The 21,446-nt window shown below is 45.3% G+C and overlaps 1 protein-coding gene and 1 long non-coding RNA gene across 5 annotated transcripts; one reads left to right on the forward strand and one right to left on the reverse strand.

The window, feature by feature from the left end:
* Positions 1-4,842: 4,842 nt before the first annotated feature.
* LOC134291041 (uncharacterized) lies at positions 4,843-7,453 on the forward strand. The gene is made up of 2 exons (XM_062858302.1): positions 4,843-6,426; positions 6,488-7,453. The coding sequence occupies exons 1-2, from the start codon at positions 4,843-4,845 to the stop codon at positions 7,451-7,453; spliced, it is 2,550 nt and encodes an 849-aa protein (XP_062714286.1).
* A 4,193-nt stretch (positions 7,454-11,646) lies between these two features.
* LOC109622275 (uncharacterized) lies at positions 11,647-19,321 on the reverse strand. 4 transcript variants are annotated; one of them, XR_009998677.1, is made up of 4 exons: positions 16,256-18,988; positions 13,340-16,168; positions 11,950-12,336; positions 11,647-11,882 (listed from the first exon to the last, which is right to left on the reverse strand). It is a non-coding gene; the product is annotated as an uncharacterized LOC109622275 (long non-coding RNA). The 4 variants fall into 4 exon arrangements; XR_009998676.1 differs by having other exon boundaries at positions 13,340-16,194; XR_002202016.3 differs by lacking the exons at positions 13,340-16,168; positions 16,256-18,988 and adding an exon at positions 19,004-19,321.
* Positions 19,322-21,446: the final 2,125 nt, after the last annotated feature.

The raw sequence follows: 21,446 nt of genomic DNA on the forward strand, positions 1-21,446 counted from the left end.
CTTTGCAAAGAGTCATCCAAAAGCTGACATTGGATTTCATCACAAATTTCTCCAGGGAAATTTTCAAGAATTCATTTAATATTTTCTCCAAGGATTTCTCTCGCGAAGTTCCTCCAGGTCCTTCCATCAAAAGGCCTTCAATGATTCCGATATAAATTTAGCAAAGGCCTTATTTGTTTTCCGTCAGTGAAATTTTCTGTGACTTGAACATGAATTATTCTAAAATTTCTTCAAGAATTCTTTTAAAAAAAAACTCTGCAAGGAAGAATAAGTTGCTCGAAACAGCTTCTGCAAGGTATGCCTTCAAGGAGTTTCTACAGAAGATTCTCCAAAAATTTCTAGTTTTTTCAGGAGCTTTTCAAGTGTTTCCTCTAGGAGTTTCTCCAGCAGCTTCTTGAAGTCTTCCTTCACTGCCGTAATTCTGCAAAGTGACGTAAGCGACATTGACATTTTTGGTACATTTTTGGTTATTTTCCATCAAACTCGTGATCATTCTCTGAGTTTTCTTCCATAGATGTTAGACGACTAGATCTTGCATCCTAATATAGCAGGTATACCACAATGTTATTATTGCACCAGATATACACCCAGGGCCGGATCTAAGGGGGGGGGGGAGGCAGGGCCCCGGGCCCCCACATTTTAAGGGCCCCCACAAAACCGTTTTTGCTTGCTAAACATTAACTTTATTTTTTATTTTGCTCAAGTACTGTTCAAAAACAAAGAAAAACTTATTTGCTCATTGCATTTGTACCTCCGCGGGGCCTCCATATCCGCTCCGGCCCCGGGCCCCCACAATCCTTAATCCGGGCCTGTATACACCAAATCAAGTTAAAATTTCGAATGGCGCTAACGTAGCTTTGTGGAATTATGGCAGTTCAAAAGTTTCCCTAAGAGATTTTCAGAATTTCTCCGGAAATTTTTGGTGAAGTTTTTTTTAAGAATTCCCCCAGATGTTACAAATCCTCATAGTTAAGTCAAAAGTTTCCCTACAATATTTATAAGGATGTAGCAAGTTTTTAAATTTCACCATGATTTATCAGGGATTTCCAACAGAGATTGCATCAGAAATGTATCTAGAATTCTCTAAAAGTTTTCTGAGAATTCCCCGAGATGTTCATCCACAATTTTCTCAAGAATTTCACGAGGAGTTTCTGTAGGAAGTTAATCAAGTATTTCCTTAGAAATTCCATTAGGTGGTAATGTAGGTACCAGTAGTTGTTGTAGAAACTTAATCAGGAATTCTTTAAAAACACTCTTGAAGTTTCTTCGGGAAATCGTAAGATTTCTTCGCTGCAGAAATTTTTCTAGGTGAAATTCATTTAGCAGTTATCCAGATTTTTTTCCAGGGATTTCCGTATTTCACGGCTAACGTTGTTGTCTGCCGTTCAGGCATTGGGATTGCGAGCGAGCTCAACGAGCATGAGCCTAACATGATCGCAGTGACCCGGTGCTGTGAGCGAACTGTTATGCTCAGCTCCTTCATAATCAGCGATACTACACAAATCGCCTGTAATTATCGTTTGCATCATTCAGCAACTTGTACACTGGCAAACGTCAAAGCGATCGAACACTAGCGCCCCTGGTGGAAGGATCGCGGAAATCAAATGAAAGTTTAATTGATCGTTAAATGCATGTGCCATGCCGTTTTGAAGAGTGTTACGTCTGTTTGTCTGTGATATAATGATAATCATGTAGTGGACTTATTTCGGCGTTTAGTATTCTAAAACTCAAGCTAGATGAGTTGTGTCACAAAATACTTATTCCCTTTAGAGACGGTTCTAACGACCACATACGGCCTAACCTTAGCCCACAGACAAACAGACGTCTCACTCTACTCATTTCCCATCGTTTCCCTTTTTAACGGATTATTCAAATATTCTGTAGTTCGCAAATTGCTCGCTCATGGCGCTCGCATCGTTTTTGCTCCTGTTTGACGTTTGCTCATTACTGCCATCTACTCAGTAAATTTGCAAACCACAGCGCAATTAGCATTGGGCGATTATGTTTTCGTGACGATGATTTTTATCGCATGTTGTTCCAAGTGATACGTCTGTTTGTCTTGCTTAGCCTGACAAAGATTATTTCAGGAAAAGGAAAACATCAGAACATAATAGCTGTTTATGTTGGTAAATGTTTCGTATACTAAAAATGCGATTTTTTTTAAAATAATCCGGGCTCAGTTAGTTTTGGTACAGTGAGCTGCGGTGCTCGTAGCTCACTTAGCTGATGAGCGTCCATGTTCAATGAGCCTGGCCAATCATGGTCCATCTCTCTGTTGAGCATCAAGTTAGCATGAAATTGGCTGAGTTTTACTCGTGAGTCGAGCTCGAAGGTATCCCCGTCTATCGTTACACTACACGCATTCACCGACAGTCTGACCTTTGCTGCTTCGCGTTTCATGCGCGCGTACAGCTCTGTCACAGTTCCAAATGTTCAAGCAATAATTTCCTTGTCATCTGCAAAACAGACAAATTGACCGGATTTCGTGAAAATTGTAGCCGGCTGTTGAGCCCGTCTCTCGTCACATAACATCTTTCAGAGCGATATGGAAAAGCAGGCATTAGTGCCCATCACCTTGTCGTAGCTCCTTGTCGTCGCTTTAATCAGTCTTGTGAGCTACCCGGAGAAGCCGTTCTTGTCCATGATTTTCCATAGCTCTGTGTGGCCGATACTGTCGTACGCCGCCTTGAAGTCGATAAACAGGTGGTGCGTTGGGACCTGGTATTGGCAACATATTTGAAGGATTTGCCGCACGGTGAAGATCTGGTCCGTTATCGAGCGGCCGTCGACGAAGCCGGCCGGCTTGATAACTACCCACAAACTCATTCACTGTAGGTGAACGACGACAGAAGATGATTTGGGATATTACTTTGTAGGCGACATTCAGAATGTGATCGCTCTAAAGTGCTCACACTCCAACTTGTCACCTTTCTTGTAGATGGGGCAAATGATCCCTTACTTCCACAACTCCGGTAGCTGTTCGGTCTCCCAGATCCGGACTATTAGTCGGTGCTGGCAGGTGGCCAACTTTTCTCGACCCATTATGATGAGCTCAGCTCCAATACCATCCTTTCTAGCTGACTTATTGATTTTGAGCAGGTGGATAGTATTCGACAGGACATAATATTTTCACACCCCATCATCCTGTGCATGAAAAATCCAAAAATTCTTGAAGAATTGACTGTTTCGACATTTTTTATTTGGTTTTGGCTTATCGAATCAGAATGAATTTAGCATTTAAAATCGTGCAAAGGAACGTGCATTATGCGTATTTGACACTTAATTTTCAAAAAAAAAAATCATTTCTAAAAAGTAAAATGCATACATCTCTGAATTTTTTATATGTCACGCCAAATGTTCTGAATTTTCTGATAAAAATATAAAAAACAGGTTTGTTTAGCAGTAGCTCTACTGTTAACTATAGATAGTAGAGTAAACATAGATCCGCGGACACTGCTGACTAAAATATTTCAAGCGTGTAAGTAGTAATTTTCAAAAGTGCGACGATTAAATATGACGTCATGGGCTCCATTCATGTTGTCCAAATCGTGACGTCATGCTCGTTTGGGTACAGATTTTGACAGTTCGTTTGGATACAACGGATTCATCTCACGCGGATCTATGTTTACTCTACTATCTATATACTGTTAACCCTAACATGTTCCACACGATCAGAGGATCGATATCTCTTTTACCCTCATCATTTGTTGAATATATCTTTTTACCATTGGGGCGCTGACCCACTGAACTGTAATGTAAACCATACCTTTGTTATTATTCACTTTGTACTTTGCTCTTCATCAGTTTAATAGAGAACACGTTTGTAAACGCACGTCGCGAGTTTCTGTGCTTTCTCCGAATCACAATTTCCCCACGCGGTTATCGATTCCCTGTGCTAAACTCTGCTGGGTGGCCAATTTCCTTCCCACATCATTATCATCAGATTGTCTCGCATAGTCCAGGTAGCTTGTCGTGGAACCGAATCGATCGCGATCGGTTGTATTCGCGCGTATATTCACCACACTGGCCCTAGGGTATCGTTTTATATACTCATGGCAGTCAGTTAGCTTTCGATCGCGCGCGCAATAGCACTGAATCTTATTTGCAATATAAACGTATTGAGCCCAATAAAGTGTTTCTCTCGTAGTTAGAAGTAAAGTGTTCCGTTGCCCATTATTAATCGAGTGTGTTCTGAGTCGTGCAACTGAACGAATTCCACTAAAGTGTCCGAACCAGGGTAGTCTCCAACGGTACCGGTAAGAACATTTTGGTCCTTCGAGCCGGATTTAGGACCGGTGGACCGTTGGATCTGGAGACACCCGTGAAGATCGGACAAGTGAAGCGCGTTGAACTCTGCCAGCGGAAACACCATACGCTTCTTCATTTAGGAGCTTCAGAAGGCGGAGCAGCTGTATCGTCGCAATTCGGTTCCTCCGTCCTACCCGAACAAACTCGAACACAAAGAGCGAATAACCAACAAACACAGGAACACGCCCAGAACCAAACAGCACCAAGTCAACACACAGGACCAAACACAAACTCATTCCCAATCGCAAGCACTAGTACACACCCACTACCCACCACAGATCGTACTCCCTCTCAACACACAAACTCACTGCCTGTTTTAGTATTCATACGCCCTCCCGTCAAGTACTTCTATACACCGCTTTGGTGCGCATAGCAGATCAGTACGGAAATGTGCAGCTTGCAAGAGCTCTGCTCGACTCGTGCTCCGAATACTGCTTCATTACTCGAGGCCTGTGTCAGAAGCTCAAGCTAGAAGGATCTTCGAACCGCCTGTCTATCGCCGGTATTGGAGGATCGTCTGCTAAATCGACTAGAATGGTGAGCGCAACTGTCGCTTCACGGTCGCTCAGAATATCACCGTATTCGGAAAACATCCAACTGCACGTTCTGTCCAAACTGACTTCAGAGTTACCCACTGAGTTCGTGAATGTATCTCAGCTAGCGATTCCGGAGCATCTAACTCTCGCAGATCCTACATTTTTTGAGCCTGGATTGATTGATCTTATCATCGGTGCAGAATATTACTACGATTTGCTGTCAGATGGAAGAATCAAGCTAGTAGATGATGGACCTACTCTTCAAGAAACCGTCTTCGGCTGGGTCGTCTCTGGACGTGTACCCAGATCTTTGATTGCTGTACCACAAACCGTTTCATATCCTTGTACAGTTTCGGACTTGAACGAGCTACTCACGAAGTTTTGGGAACTCGAGTCCTGGCACACAGGAGGCACGTTGTCAGTAGAGGAGTCAACGTGTGAAGAAATCTTCGAGCGAACTACCATCCGAGACGAAACTGGTAGATTCGTAGTCACCCTACCGAAAAAGGAAGCTGTCATTCAGAAACTGGGGGACTCCAAGGCCAACGCTCTCAAACGATTCTACGGACTAGAGCGTCGGTTTGCAGCCAAAGCTGCGTTGAAAGAAGCGTACTTCGAATTCATCAACGAATATAGGGCAATGGGTCACATGGAAGAAGTAGCAGAAGATGACGAACCCGTATACTATCTACCGCATCACGCTGTGCTGAAGCCGGATAGCACGACGACAAAGCTTCGCGTCGTGTTCGATGCTTCGTGCCGCACGTCGTCCGGTGTATCGTTGAACGATGGGTTGATGGTAGGACCGGTCGTCCAAGACGACCTTCACTCCATCGCGTTGCGTTTCCGATTTCGGAGGAACGCAATAGTGGCAGACGTGGCGAAAATGTATATAATGGTGAAGGTTTGCCCAGCTGACCACCTACTGCAGTGCATTCTCTGGAGACCGTCTTCCGATGATCCCGTTCAGGCGTATAAACTGACCACGGTTACCTACGGAACCAGCTCTGCGCCATACCTGGCAACGAAGTGCCTTCAACGACTGGGAACTGAGGGTGCAGCAACCCACCCAGCTGCTGCGAAGACGGTCAAGAAGGACTTCTACGTGGATGATGCGCTGAGCGGAACTGATGATTTGGGGGAAGGCAGATCGCTCGTGGCGGACTTGATTGATCTGACCAATTCAGCAGGCTTTATCTTGCGGAAGTGGAGTTCCAACAGCGCTGAACTGCTTTCCCACGTTCCAGCTGAGCTTCGGGACGAACGAATTTCATTTGAACTGGATTCGTCAACCTCCGCTGTGAAAACTCTTGGTCTGATATGGGAACCAGCTGCAGATATTTTTCGTTTCGCCGTACCCCAACTAGAATCAGATGCTCCTATCACCAAGAGAATCGTTTTGTCGGAAGCAGCAAAGATTTTCGACCCGTTAGGTCTAATTGGTCCGGTAGTTGTGCAGGCAAAAATATTACTGCAAACACTGTGGAAGCAGAAATGCGGCTGGGACGACCTGCTGCCGGAGGAACTACAGAACGCATGGAATGAATTTCGGAGAAATCTGCTGGCCTTGGACACTCTTTCTGTGCCACGCTGGGTCTCATTTACGAAGGATCTAGTAACGGTAGAACTGCATGGATTTGCAGATGCTTCCAACGCTGCCTATGGAGCATGTCTCTATTTGCGATGTATCACGGGTGACGGCACAATCAATAACCGTCAGGCTCATCACGGCCAAGTCAAGGGTTGCACCACTGGAAGATTTGAAGCGGAAGAAGAAGGTCCTTTCGACGCCACGTCTAGAACTTTCCGCAGCGCTTTTGTTGAGTCATTTGTATGAAAAGGTCTGTAGCAGTGTTAAGGTTCCATTCCAACCGTTTTTCTGGACCGACTCGACAATCGTGAAGTACTGGCTAGCTTCTCCACCTTCTCGCTGGCAGATTTTCGTAGCAAATCGAGTATCGGAGATCCAGCACATAACCAGCAACGGCGTATGGAATCATGTAGCCGGAGCGGACAATCCGGCGGACATAATCTCGCGTGGCATGATACCCGCGCAGTTGAAGTACGAAACGACATGGTTTGAAGGCCCTCTGTGGCTACGGCAGGATCGCTCAAGGTGGCCTAGCAGTTCCGCTATCCCGGACGTCGAACACTCTCTTCTCGAGGAGCGATCTGTCGTCGCACTGCCAGCTCGTTTGAAGACTCCTAGCGAAATCTTTCTTCTCCGTTCCTCGTTTACCAATATCGTCCGGATCGTAGCATGCATCCGGAGATTCATCCACAATGCAACTCCGAACAATCGCAATCACAGACTCACGGGCCCTGTCAAGCTTCAAGAGTTGAACGAAGCGACAGACGTCCTAGTTCGTTTAGCTGAGGTGGACAGCTTTTCCGATGAAGTTGCAGCTCTTTCTCGTAGCCGGGAGGTGAAGACTTCGTCCAAAATCCTTTCGCTTCATCCCATTTTGGTTGATGAAACGCTTCGCGTTGGCGGCCGGCTTGCTAACGCGCCAATAGCGGAGAGTCGAAAGCATCCTATGATACTCCACCACCACCATCCGTTCACCAAGCAGATTTTGCGGCACTACCACATCAAACACTTCTGGTAGCCTCCGTCAGAGAGAAATTCTGACCCACGAACGTACGTGATCTGGCCCGCACGGTGTGTCATGAGTGTGTGACGTGCTTCCGGAGCAAGCCTACCGTTCACGAGCAGCTAATGACCGATCTCCCATCGGTTCGAGTCAATCCTGCAGCCGTTTTCCTAAAGACGATTTGTTGCAGTTAGAGGAAAGCCGCAGGAGGTCATGTGCGACAATGCCACCAATTTCGTAGGAGCCAACAAAGAATTGGAGGAGTTGCGTCTCCAGTTCCTCGATCAGTAGTTTCAACATACCGTAGTCCGCACAGCGGAAGATGAAGGAATTCAGTTCGAGTTCATACCGGCCCGCTCTCCCAATTTCGGTGGACTCTGGGAGGCGGCGGTCAAGTCGTTTAAGGGACATTTTCGGAAGATCGTCGGTAATCAGCAGTTAAGCTACGACGAGTTGCACACCATTGTTCAGCAAGTGGCCGCAATACTAAACTCGCGCCCACTGACTCCACTTAGCAACGACCCTAACGACTATGCTGCCCTAACCCCGGGACACTTTCTGGTTGGAAAACCCTTGACAGCGGTGTCTGAACCCGATTTTCAGGAGATACCAGAAAATCGGTTGGCAGTCTGGCAGCGATCGCAAGAATTTGTGCAAAGACTCTGGCGGAAATGGAAGACGCACTACCTGTCAGACTTGCATAATACAGTAGACGTTCGATAACTGCAACATGTTTACGTTTCACTTAGCGAATAAAATTCGATAACTGCAACGACTGACAGACGTCAAAGAACTGTCAGTTGCTGCAGAATGCAGCCAATGTGCATACGAAAAACATCGCATTGCAGCAAAAGTGCATGCGAAAAACATCGCGTCACTGTTGACATTTCATTTTGACGGATAGCGGTGCGATAACTGCAAAATTGTTGCACTTAGCGGACTTGCAGTTAAAAAGCATTGCAGTTAAAGCGTTTGCACCGAGCGAACGTCTACTGTAGGACCAAATGGACGAGAAAATGCGACAATATCAAGATCGGCACCATGATATTGGTGAAGGAGGACAATTTGCCTCCACAACGGTGGAAATTGGGGCGAGTCACCGAAATCTACGCCGGCTCGGATGGAAACGTCCGAGTAGTGAACGTTCGCACCAAGGACGGGATCTTTAAGCGAGGTATCTCCAAGATCTGCGTTCTCCCTATCAAGGATAATGCATCCACAGACGAAGAGCAGTAGTCTCTTCTATCGTTGGTGCTTTGGCACTGCGGGGGTCTTCACCATGAAGGCCTCCGTTTTCCAGTTAAGTAGTTGTATTATTGAATATTTCAAAAAGCTCAAGGAATGTTTATCCCCCATAGCCACCGGCGTTCCCTACGGGGACGCCCGTCACCATAAGACGTCACGTCGTTATCTGGTCCAAGCTGTTTCACTCCGTCAATCACACTGTGATTCGACATGTAATTGTCTGGCATGCCCTATCCATGATGTCCATATCGTCCGTCCAATCATCAATAGCTCGTTGTGACGTCAATTTGTTTCAACCATGAACTAACCACTCTCGCTGAAAGGTCATAGCGCATCCACCGTTCAACCAACGTCAATTTTCACCCGAGTAACTGGTACCATTGCTCGGCATCGTTGCACTCGCAATCAACAAGTCGTCCACTGGGCCTGATCAACCCGACCGGAGCACTGTCGTTGTCGTCGCAGCATCGTATCATCGTAGATTGCTACTGACCAACCCAAACCCCTCGAAGCGATACTCCAGTTGTCGTCATCGGTGCCTGGGGCACCCGCGGAGACCAGGAGGCCTCCGCTCCAGGCAAGCTCTGTTCTAGTTCATAAATTCAAGGTAAAAAGCACCCGTTCATTTCTAGCGTCGATTGATGTCATCTTTCCACACCCGAGGACGAAGGACACCGTCAGCGAAGCCACCCACTGGTAGAAACGGTATGGTTCGGGGGCGCGAACGGCTATCAATCCATCCATCGAAGTCATCACTCCAAGCCAAAAGGAACCAAAATTCGTCGCCGTCGTTGTAGTCGTGCTTCAGCAGAAGTCAATAGCAGCCATCATCAATATCTTTAGGACGTAGTCCCATCCAGCGTCAAACAACAACCGCCCGGTAGTGGTATCGACACTAGCCAGGTCATCGTTCTCCACTTCAACAATGCCGAAAGTGATAGTATATAAATAAGAATGCCAAAATCCAAACAAACTAGGAAGTAAATAGCAGGTAGAAATTAGCATTCTAGATTCAGTTGGGTCCACTACAGTGTCGGTCGAAACATTCAGCCCAGATTTTGATTGAAATCCCTATGATCTCAAGGCGGCCGGCATGTTTAGGAGTAGCTCTAATAGTAACCCTAACATGTTCCACACGATCAGAGGATCGATATCTCTTTTACCCTCATCATTATCATCAGATTGTCTCGCATAGTCCAGGTCAGGCCCCTGGCATCAATGAATTTTATCGTAGTCAAGATCTTACTGCCTTATACTCATATTCGCGTAAATTGAAACGAGCGTGCTATCAACAAACGCTGCTTTTTTAATGTTGTGAACCACACACGAAATGCACCTTCACATTGTGTGTTTGTTGGGTTACTTTATTCAACTAATCGCGTGCTCCTTTTCCCGTACATTAATATTAATGCGAGTTTGAAGTGTTTTATGATCATTGGAGGTGGAAAAAATGATTTCAAAAGTTGATCAACAAACCAAAAACAAACGTTAAACAAAAAGTTGTTGATGTTTTCGCATCTGACAGTGGGCGCTATTTACTAGCGCCCAGGACATCCTGTCTACCATAATTCCAATGCATTGATATAGGCCGTGTCGGGGGCCTGGTCCAGGTAGCTTGTCGTGGAACCGAATCGATCCCGATCGGTTGTATTCGCGCGTATATTCACCACACTGGCCCTAGGGTATCGTTTTATATACTCAGGGCAGTCAGTTAGCTTTCGATCGCGCGCGCAATAGCACTGAATCTTACTCGCAATATAAACGTATTGAGCCCAATAAAGTGTTTCTCTCGTAGTTAGAAATAAAGTGTTTCGTTGCCCACTATTAATCGCGCGTGTTCTGAGTCGTGCAACAGAACGAATTCCACTAGTGTCCGAACCAGGGTAGTCTCCAACGATACCGGTAAGAACAAGGTTGCTCTTTTGGTTTAAGTTATTATTTTTTTTGAAAGTTTTAAATTCAGAAAAAAATATATTTTGGGCCACTCTATGCTAAAAATGGTAACCCCAATGACGAAACAAAAAAGTATGGGTTTAATTGTATTCGATGAGAAACAAACCCATGACAGTCGAAGTTCCACTATATCAAACAATCGCTGTTGAAGAGATAGGAGATAGAGGACGACACATAAATGGGTGAGCTCGTTCCATGCTATTGTTTTATTGCGAATAAAATATTGCAGTAATCGTACACTTTTTGTATTCTTTGAAGTACACTTTGCTTGGTCCGTCACTTTGAGTAACGGCGTTGATTCTAAATTCACGGTTCCTACGTACAGTAGACTAGTTTTGGAAGCAAACACTGAGCGACCATCAAGCGAGCAATAACGATTCACTTTGCATATCCTTTCGCGTCGTTCTCGCGTGAATAAGTGATCGGTTGTGTGCGGTGGTATAAAAATATTGATCCGTTGTCTTCCTGGTTGGTGATGTGCTCCAACCAGGTTATTGCAAGATTGACAACGTTTCCTACCCTACTAAAACAAAATCCTTCGTGAGACAATCGTGGAGATTGAGAGATTTTCGGTCTGCATAACAACATCTAACATTCCTTCCTATCCTCGATAGGACCGTGAGGACGTGGCCAGCGCCGTTATTGACTTTGCTATAGTTGGAAGATCTCGAGCTGTGTACATTGAGAGAGTAGTGCTAGTCCCAAGCCCCATTCATTGGTTCACTGTGCGATTTCGATTGCTCCGGTCAATCACGGAGTAGCAACTCCGAATTGTGCGGTCATCTATCCTTATGCTCATAAGATATTTCTTCAAGATTGTGAGATTCAACTTCAAAGAATGGCCGATATTAACAACACGGACGTAGGGTAAGTCTCCGGATCTTCGGCAAATGGTACAGTTCATGGCTAAACAATTAATGATGAACACTTTTAAACAACTTTTCACTTTTTAGAAACGTCCAACACTCCTGATGTACGGTTTTGTCATCTTGAAGTAGAAATCATAGGCATTTTCTGAACACAAAAGCTTATCACTGTCAAGTTTCTTTATGTTTTGAATAATTTAATTCACAGGTATTTCCGACTGAATCCCATCAACAGCACCGCGTCGAAAACAAAAGACATCTGCTTATTTCAAACTACGACTGATTTTTACACAATTTCTCCAACGTCGTCATTTCGCATGACTTTATGCAGCACTCTTTGTAGGTGTCATACTGAAGCTGGTCCAAGCTATTGACTTCATCTACAATTATAACAAACATCGAATTACAACTTGTTCATTTGCGTTGCTTCGAAATATCTTCCACAACCTTTGCAAATAAACATCAACACCTGATCCAGTTTCTTTATGCACATCTTTCTGGCTAAGCCTGCGCTGATTTCGGCGACTATGCAGAGCAACACTAGACTAGCAACGAAAACGTACAACCTCTTCATGCTGATTACAACTCGCTTGTGCTTCCGATTCGTACGAAGATTCCATCCTATACTAAGTTTGGCCGCTCGTATGTGATCGTCATTTAAAGAGGCGCGGAGATTCGGAAAGCATGCCCCATGTGAGTGAGCCCCAGCAGACAGGGAGGGAGTAAATATTTACCAACAACCTACCAGATGATTATGCTGATCGCGAGTTCCGAGCAGTACTTTGGAATTGCATCTCCCGGACAAGATTTTATTGGCAATGAGAGTAAACAAACCTAAAACGGGAGAACGAAAAATAATGCAGCGTGCTGTTGTTTGGTTGGCGGGGTAGACCCCGCGGTTCAGTATGGCGATGAGGCGTTATGTTTACTCGTGATAGAACGATTACATTCGTCCGACAACATGTTTATTGTGATGGAAGCGATGAAATAGCAAATACATTTGAGAACACATGTTCACGGAAGAGTATTGCCCTTTGGAAATGAAACTGTCAACTATGCTGTTTTTTTTTAGTTGTTGTCGAGGACTAACGAAAACCTAATCGTAAACGGAGCGTGTGGACTGTGGAGTATCAGGGCGCATGCTGCAATATTACGAAGAGTCCTGTTTAGTTTGGGTAGTGGATACGAGCCAGATCAATCTATTTTTTGAATAATCTGTATTTGCATCTTTATGCTTCAGAAACGGCTAAGCAGTCTCGAGGAAATCATTCGATACTATTTGATTTAACCCAACGTTTCGACCACTTTTTTGGTCTTCTTCAGGGGTTTCCTGTGTGTAGGAACACACTATCATCCTAATTTGATAAAATAAATATAAAAAAAAATTAGGATGATAGTGTGTAATAATACACACAACACCTAATTTAAGTTGATGAATATAAAAATTGATTGAGATGCGCTCCCGGTCAGGTAATTGCGTCGAGCAGTTTGAATGAAAAGCATAATCCGACGTTGTTGTCACATCCAAGGACGATATCTCTCAGAAAGCACACGGAATGGGGCGAAGGTTAATATCTTGCTTTCCAAGACGATCATATCCATCGTTTTACAAGCGGTAATAATTGATGAAAGTACAAGAATTCCAATTATTGAGCGGCTGGGACTTAGACTTTTCTGTTGGGAGATTGGCAAGAACTTTAGTAGAATTTCAATCCAACAGGTTATTGGCCCAGACGACAGTGCTTTGTTGGGATTGCCATTTTGTCGGAACAATCGTGTAGGAGGAGATTCAAAATGGATTCCGTGAAGCTGGGTATCAAACGATTATCGTACTTACGAAAACTACGAAACCTGGACGATTCGAGCTCGTCAGGTGTTGACCCGAGAAGGTTTGTGGTTTTTATTTGCGTTGCGTTGCGTGGTAACGGAGTAATTCGTAGATTGCATACTGAAAGTTGTCATGTTAAAACTTGAATACTTCTATTCTAATTGCTTATGGAAAGCTATTTGGGAAGGAATGGCTATCCAATCAGAGGTTGAAGCAAAAAAGACATGAAAACTTCCATTGCTGGCCACGCCCATCTTCTCCGTTACGAGGATAGGAAAGGATGTGATGATATGACACCTACTTTACAAGAGGTTAGCGACTCACCGACGCCCCCATAAGTGTCAAGGAGTTCGATATTTGGAATGGGTTAATTAGGGATTGACTATAAGTGAGTGATGCGGCAAGATTCAGATTGTGTAAGTGTATTTGAGTAGATCATGTAAATGTGTTGGTGTGAGTGTAAATGTTTTAGTAAGGACTGTTCATTTTATAAAGAGGACACCTTGCTTGTGCGATGTCTTTTTTATTTTCCAATAAAATCATTATCAGTTTTTTTGCATAACTTTCAATTGTTATTCTGCAATGTAGGATATTTTTCATACATTATACAAACTGTTCTTTATTATGTAACTGAAGCGGTTTTCGTTGAACCTCAATTAAACCCATTTCTCAAGATTCTACGTACCTGCCTACTCTTCAACATCGCTCTGGAAGGTGCGATGCGATGAGCCGGACTCAACAGTCGGGGAACGATTTTCACAAAATTCAGTCAATTTGTGTGCTTTGCGGACGACATGGACATTATTGCCAGAACATTTGGAACGGTGGCAGAGTTGTACACCCGCCTGAAACACGAAGCAGCAAAGGTCGGACTGGTGGTGAATGCCTCAAAAACAAAGTACATGCTGGTAGGCGGAACCGAACACGACCGGATCCGTCTGGGTAGTAATGTTACGATAGACGGGGATACCTTCGAGGTGATGGAGGAATTCGTCTACCTCGGATCCTTACTGACGGCTGACAACAACGTGAGTCGCGAAATTCGAAGGCGCATCATCAGCGAAAGTTTGGGCCTACTACGGGCTCCAAAAGAAGCTGCGGGCTAAAAAGATTCACTCACGCACCAAATACATCATGTACAAAACGCTAATGAGACCGGTGACGGACGCGAGACATGGACCATGCTCGAGGAGGACCTGTAAGCACTCGGAGTTTTCGAGCGACGCGTGCTAAGGACGATCTTCAACAGTGTGCAGGAGAACGGTGTGTGGCGGAGAAGGATGAACCACGAGCTCGCTGCACTTTACGCGAACCCACAATCCAGAAGGTGGCCAAAGCCGGAAGGATACGGTGGGCAGGGCATGCTGCAAGAATTCCGGATAACAACCCTGCAAAGCTGGTGGTTGGCACAAGAATGCGTGGAGCGCAGAGAGCACGATGGGTGGAGCAGGTGGAGCGCGACCTAGCAAGCTTTGGGCGCGACCGAGGATGGAGAGCGGCAGTCAAAAATCGAGTATTGTGGTGTACTATTGTTGATAATGTCTTGTCTTAAATATTGTAGCCGTTGCTGGGCGATCCAGCATAAAACACGTGGCTTATGCGCCACTCCTCGAAAGGAGACCACGAGCCCAATTTTAAATTGCCCGGATGAGACTCCCTAAGGGCGAGTCCATTTCATTTCCTGGAAAGGATTTATGGATCGATCCAGCTGGCTACGATTTAAAACGGCCAAACGGGAAATCCCTATTACCACAACATAACAGCACAATCACGACGACACTCAGAGAAGCGGTGAGAGATCTCACCTGAACCCCTACGATCTCACTGAAAAGAAGTTCTCATCACTGGCAGAACTCTCTCTTCTCACCACCAGATCCCTCACTGAGCTGGAAGACACTCATAAGATAACCCAATCAAACTCTACGTGTGGAGGACGGGACACGAAACTACAGCAAGCCGCGCAGTGATGCTAAATACAATTAAACAATCATATTGCTAGGATGGAAACTCATAACACATTTACCTATTTGGGGTTTTGGCGAAACTGATACGAATATATTCACTTACTACCTAGGTTAACATACATTTTTATTGCTACGATCGAATTCGAATTCATGTCATTGTATGCGTTCGTTCCCTATTTACAAGCTCCTAGCTGGTGTGCGATTACTAGCCACTCCCTTTCTATCTCCCTATCTGTGCTCAGTGCTCTACTGCTCTATTCACGTGACGTCACTTATCGGAAGCTCAGCTTCAACAATGTCTGCGCTCCTAGTATCCGACCTTCTTGCAGTGGTGGCGAAGACGGGCTCACGCACGCATTTTCACGGAACCGAAGACGGTGGCTCCCAAGACGCTATCGGAATGAATTCCGATGTTCAAAACAGGTCGATTGGCTCTAAAGGCACTTCATCTCATCAGTCTTTGACTGGCACAAAAAAATCCTCCGCGGCGCCCTCAGCGGACGCCGCACTCCGCAAATAAAAGAAATTGGTTGACTCACCGATCTGTTCTGCTTACTCAACCTCAGCAGTCGATGACCTGTAAGCCGGGTCGTTGACTCACCGGCGGCTTGGTTGATTGAAGGCGCTGTCGTTGATCGGCTCGTCACCGCGTGATCGCAATGGCGGTTGACGGTAGCTATGCGATGGCGGTTTCTGGCAATTGGTTGATGCCCTGCTGGTCAGTTGGCGCACCAGCTCGTGGACTTCGTCCACCTGAAGGTCCCCGGGCCTTCTCGGACCGATTTGGTGACGGATCCGTCCGCTTCCGGCTGGTTGACGGTCGCCGGGTGTTTTCGTCCGCTGGGGAGAAGCGGTCACGTTTGGGTACGAGAATCTGCGGATTGAAGATGAATGCCCGTACTGGTGGGACAAAGAGCTTAGCACTGGCACCAAGAGCACCTTACGAGCACAATTTTCTTACCTTTCCTTAGGCTTCTTATCGTTCAACAATCGCACACAGTTATCTACGCACACGTTTGGCCTACTATGGAACGAAACACAGAAATTAAACTATCTAACTATATCCAACATCACATTAAACCTACTCTAGGCACACGAAAAACTAACAAGCAAACGCGGACACTTCCAACTCTTTGAGCTATCACGGACGAAATGATCGAGTCTTTGTAGCCCCAGATAAGGAAAAGTGAATGATCTCGGACGTACCCGGAAGTACGTCATTTCCCGAAACCCTTCGTGTTCAATCGTGACTACACCGCTATGTGATGTGGATAACTTGACCGATAGTCGTGCTGCTTTCCCTTTCCCACCTTATCCAGAAAACAAATGGCCTCGACCTCGGGAAGCGTTTGTTAATGAATGCTTTTCGTTTGCCTAAGCTAAGGGATATTTACAAATTTGAATTATCTGAGACAGATTGTATTCTCTTACAATCTATCTTATTTTAAATATTTACAGACTTATTTACAAAATATATACAAAATCTCCTGACCGCTACAATATGGTGTTGAACAAATCTATGTATGTATGTAATGTACTTTCTTTCTCGGGCTACTCGTGGGATTCAAAATTTAGATAATTACAATAATTATCAAAAATCTAGTGGAGGTAGCGGTAGTGGCGGCGAGGTTAACCCCTTCGAGAAAAGCGTGTTGGATAGGTCTCTGTGAGGGAAAGCAGAAGGAATAGGGAGCTGTGCACGTAGTGCCAGCGCCGGTAACCCAATGTCATCCCCGGCTAGTTTGTCGGGTGTGGTATTGGACGGAACGAGAATCTAGATGGGCTCTCTGACGATGGAGGTCGCTACGCAGCAGCTTGATTCCATTATTGAATTTGCGTCCTTGAAGTCCAACATCAGCAAGGACCTCAAGCAGGCCCTGCTAAGACTTCGAAAGTCAATGAAGGCAACCGAGCAATACCATGAGAAACCATGGAAACTACGACAGCGGCAGAACCCGCAAAGACAAAGGTTCCGATGTTTACCCAGACGGAGGCCTTCGCTTTCGCGAGTAGTCCTTAAAGTGTGGCGGCTGCTATTGCTTACGACAAACAATCACTGAAGCATGTGAGGCAGCCATTAGGTGAGAAGCTACCAGGCAACGCCCGCAAGGCTGGGCGGCAGTTAACCCCTGAGGTCGGTAGTAAAGCCGGCAAGTCGAAACCCAGACAGGCGTCCCGGAGAGATGGGAAGGGTGGGCCTGAAAAGGCCGACCTGTCCCGGATCGAAGCGAACAGGGGGCTGCGACCACTGTTTGGTCCTCAGCAACCACAAGTTAGGGTGGGTCAGGGCGGTGTAGGACGTCCTTTGGACCAAAGTAGAGCGGAAGAAGAAGAAACCGTAGGAGAGAAGGGACAGGCCTAGGAAACGTAGGAGGGCAGGTGCCAAGCGCGAGAAGGGCGATGCGCTCGTCATCAAGACCGAACAGTCTAAGTACTCGGAAGTCTTGAAGGCGATGAGGAACGACGCCAAGCTTGTGAATCTGGAAGCCAACGTGCGCAGTATTAGACGGGTGAAAAGATTCTCGAGCTCACGCCTGCGCCACGCCTACCTACGGGCTAGGCGGCGGATGCAGCGAGCATGAACTGAAGAAGAGTAAATCGAACGGTAGGTGGTGTTCCTTCGCTCAGTCCGAGGATATCAAGCTTCATACGGCATGCCTCATTGGCTAATTGTGCCAGTTCACCCTGTTGGGCTAGGGCCAATACATTCCAAGTTCCAATTATTGTCCGTTGTTTCGTTCTAAAAGTCGTTGCCGTTGAATCAGTTCGTGATCTTTCATTTTCGGTTTTGGGTTTCTGTAACGGTTTTTGGGTTTGGAGAACAGTAGGTTGTTGGCCTAAGGTCCCCTATCCACCGTGAAGGGGCTGCCACCTTAGGTATAGCTTCCGGTGGAAGAGCATTTCATACTCAGCCGCTGGATGCCAGAACACACGCTGTTTGAGCCGCACCTCCTTGGTGAACAGACGCTCGGGACGTACCTCCTCAATCTAGTTGAAGTCAGAAGGTCAACAGTACCTAGGCTACACTTCCAGCTAAACACACCACTTTTAGCTGGCGGTCTTTGTCATCGCTTGATCCGTGCGTGGAAGCATGAGGTAGGAACTTGTGAGGACCAGACCTATGTTGGACGATCTCCTTATCGACCCACCATTTTGCAGCCCAAACATTGAGATTAGGGCAAAAAGGCCTGCTTTGAAGATTTCTGTCAGAATGCCAATGCGAATCCGTGGGGTGATGCCTACAGGATCGTGATGTCCAAGACAAGAGGTGTAATGGCTCCTACAGAGCAGTCTCCAGAGATGTTGGAGGGGGTCATCGAGGGGCTTTTTCTGCGTCATTACCCTAGTCCTTGGCCTTCTTTCGTAGGACAGCAGAGGACTTGGGCTGGCGGTGAAGAATTTGCGAGGATAGCAAAGTCCCTTAGCGTAGGTAAGGCCTCAGGTCTGGACGGAGCTCCGAACTTGGCATTAAAAGTAGCTATTGCAGAGGCTCCCGGGATGTTTAGGTCTGCTATGCAGAAATGCCTGGACGAGGGAGTTTTCCCAGAGGTCTTGATTCACATCTGATCTTGATAAATCCAGTTTTTTTTAAGTGAGTAATCGCTTGAAATTTGTTAACAAACGCCCATGGGACTCTCCGTGAACAAACCTGCATATAGTTGTCAATTGAATTGAATAATTCACCATTTTACGAAACACGTTTACCTACACCTCATCGAAACCTTGTAAACATCGCCACGTGCTGCTAATTCCATCACATGTATTATTATTCTTGCCAAGGCCAGTACACACCATCCCGACAATCAAATAAACACACTTTACATGACATAAGATCGTACAAATTGATGATACACTTTCTTAGAACGACTCATGAGGTGCACTTTCACACGCCGCCAGCAACCAAGCAGTCATGCAACTGGCATCCAGAGTACACTACCGGAATTGACCGAGTTTGCGCTCAACTGACTGTCCACTGACTGTCTCACACGCCTCGTTACCGGAGGTCTGGAATAGGGCAGACGCGTGGCATATGTTATGATCGCACATGTCTATGCCCGCGTCGCAAACTATGGACAGAGAAAAAAAACTGCCACCAACCGCCGCAGGCCCTACGTTACGGGAAATGAACTAGATTGTTGCGGTTTCCTCCTGCAAGTGATTCTTATCTGTGCCACGCCACTCTGTGTGTCGCGGTCAATACGCTTAATTGATTTCGCGGACAGTGTGGCGGCGGCGGCGGCGACAATCCTTGTAAGTAAGTAAGTGTAACAGCGGCTACACTTTGGATGGGCGGGTTTCTGTAGGGCATGATCTGCGATGCTCCGGATTGTTTCTATTTATAAAGTGTCTCAACCATGACTTCGCAGAAGTAAACTTGTTTACGTAGTAGTTCACGCGATGAACACATGCCCGCGCGATTCCTACTTGAACGGAAAGACACGTCAGTGACCTTTAGAACCTTCCCGCACAGGACACGATGCCTGGCCTGGGTCATAGTGGTCGTTTTTTTTCAGATTAGGTTTTTTTTTGTTTCAATTTCGGGTCCTGAATGACTGTGCAGAATTTGGGCACGATCCGTTATGGCTACACTTTGCGCATCGTTATTGAAGTTTGTATGGGATTTTATATGGGGAAATTTACTTTTTTTTGCATTTATCTGCAAGATATTAAAATTATTCTGAAAGTAGGTATGTAAATAATGTAATGTAAAAGTCGATAATGTAGAATTATAACATAGGATGTCCTGAAAATCTTTGTCGAGGACAGCAAAGCGATCCTAGTCTTGTGACAAAAGTTATAGCTTCGTGGCCCTGCGGTTAGCGTCACCAGGCGTATAACCGTATCATGCTATAGGGTGAGGGTTCGATTCCCGCTACAGGCAATGAAACTTTTCCCAAGAAATGTTTCTTCCACTGTATCCACTAATGTGTGTCGTGTCCGTTGTCTGGTGTTAAGTTTGGTTCAGTCTGTACGAACCCACGCTCCTCAACACAATGCGACTAAATGCTTGGTGACACTAGCCGCACGACCACGAAACCACACTTGCTTGAAAACAACTAAAAACCCGGAAATCATTATTCAAACCATATCACCTTCCAATTTTCTGGCCATTTTTGCACCAATGTGCGTTGTCTGAGAACGCACATGGTCCGGAAACACTATCACCAGAGAATTTGTTAAGATCTTAGTACCCAGGGATGACTATTTGTCCAAATAGAAACCAATAATGCTCAAACATCTTGTTTGACTCGATCGAATTTGCATTAGTGTTAAACAGATGTTGTTTCTTGAGTTTTTTCCCTGTCAGATATTTATTTGACCCTGTGTATTATAACCTTATACTAAAGAAGCGTGGAGAGGATTTTGGTTGTGTTTATTTACATCAATAACAATGACATTTTTGTTCACCATGTTGTTGCAATTCCTTAAATAGGCTCGATTTGGACCGCGTTTGACGGGTCAATTGGAACTTTTGGTTTCAGTCTTCGCACATCTCTAATAAACAACTTTTCTGACTATCACCACTACCGGTTTTTTTTCATTGGTTCTAAACACACTTGGGATTACATAATTGCTATTAAACCTTGTGAGGTGGTAAACATTTAGACCGGAAAGTCCACACGGCGTGATTGGTCCATTTTTATCAGCCCAGGCGTTGATTTATGAGATGCAGTTGCTTTGCTGACAGCAAATATACAACAAAAACATCTCGTGTTTCAAAAATTCTAGCGGCGATAAGCAGGTTCCATTGATGGCAGCTTTGGCGATTTAGGTCTATTATAGAACTACGTAGATTCTACGTGGAACGCATTTCCGATTCGGTGCGAACAGGTTTCTCTTTGGCCAGTTGTCAATAGGGTGTTTGATAATAATTCGGTCAAGTTTGAGTAAAAACATTAAACAGTACGAGGTTTGCTTTTTAAAAAAAAGCTATCGGCTCAACGCAGATTAGTTCATTTTTAAAAGGTGTAATTAGCAAATTTAATAGGTAAGTTCTTTCGCTTCAAATGGAACGTCATTGGAAATTTTAGTGTTTTAATTTTTAGTAACAAAATTTGAACAGTATGCTCTAAGTCATCTATACAATATTTCCATTAAAGGTTTTGTAGTCAATATTTTTCCTCAAAAAAAAAAAATATATATATGGAACA

The sequence above is a fragment of the Aedes albopictus genome, chromosome 3 (genome assembly GCF_035046485.1).
Source record: "Aedes albopictus strain Foshan chromosome 3, AalbF5, whole genome shotgun sequence".
NCBI classification, from domain to species: domain Eukaryota; kingdom Metazoa; phylum Arthropoda; class Insecta; order Diptera; family Culicidae; genus Aedes; species Aedes albopictus.

Excerpts from the sequence above, each read along its gene's own strand:
- LOC134291041 (XM_062858302.1), top strand. The coding sequence starts at position 4,843 with ATGGTGAGCGCAACTGTCGCTTCACGGTCGCTCAGAATATCACCGTAT. Across the intron at positions 6,427-6,487 it reads TGGCCTTGGACACTCTTTCT|ATGCTTCCAACGCTGCCTAT; the intron begins GTGCCACGCTGG and ends ATGGATTTGCAG.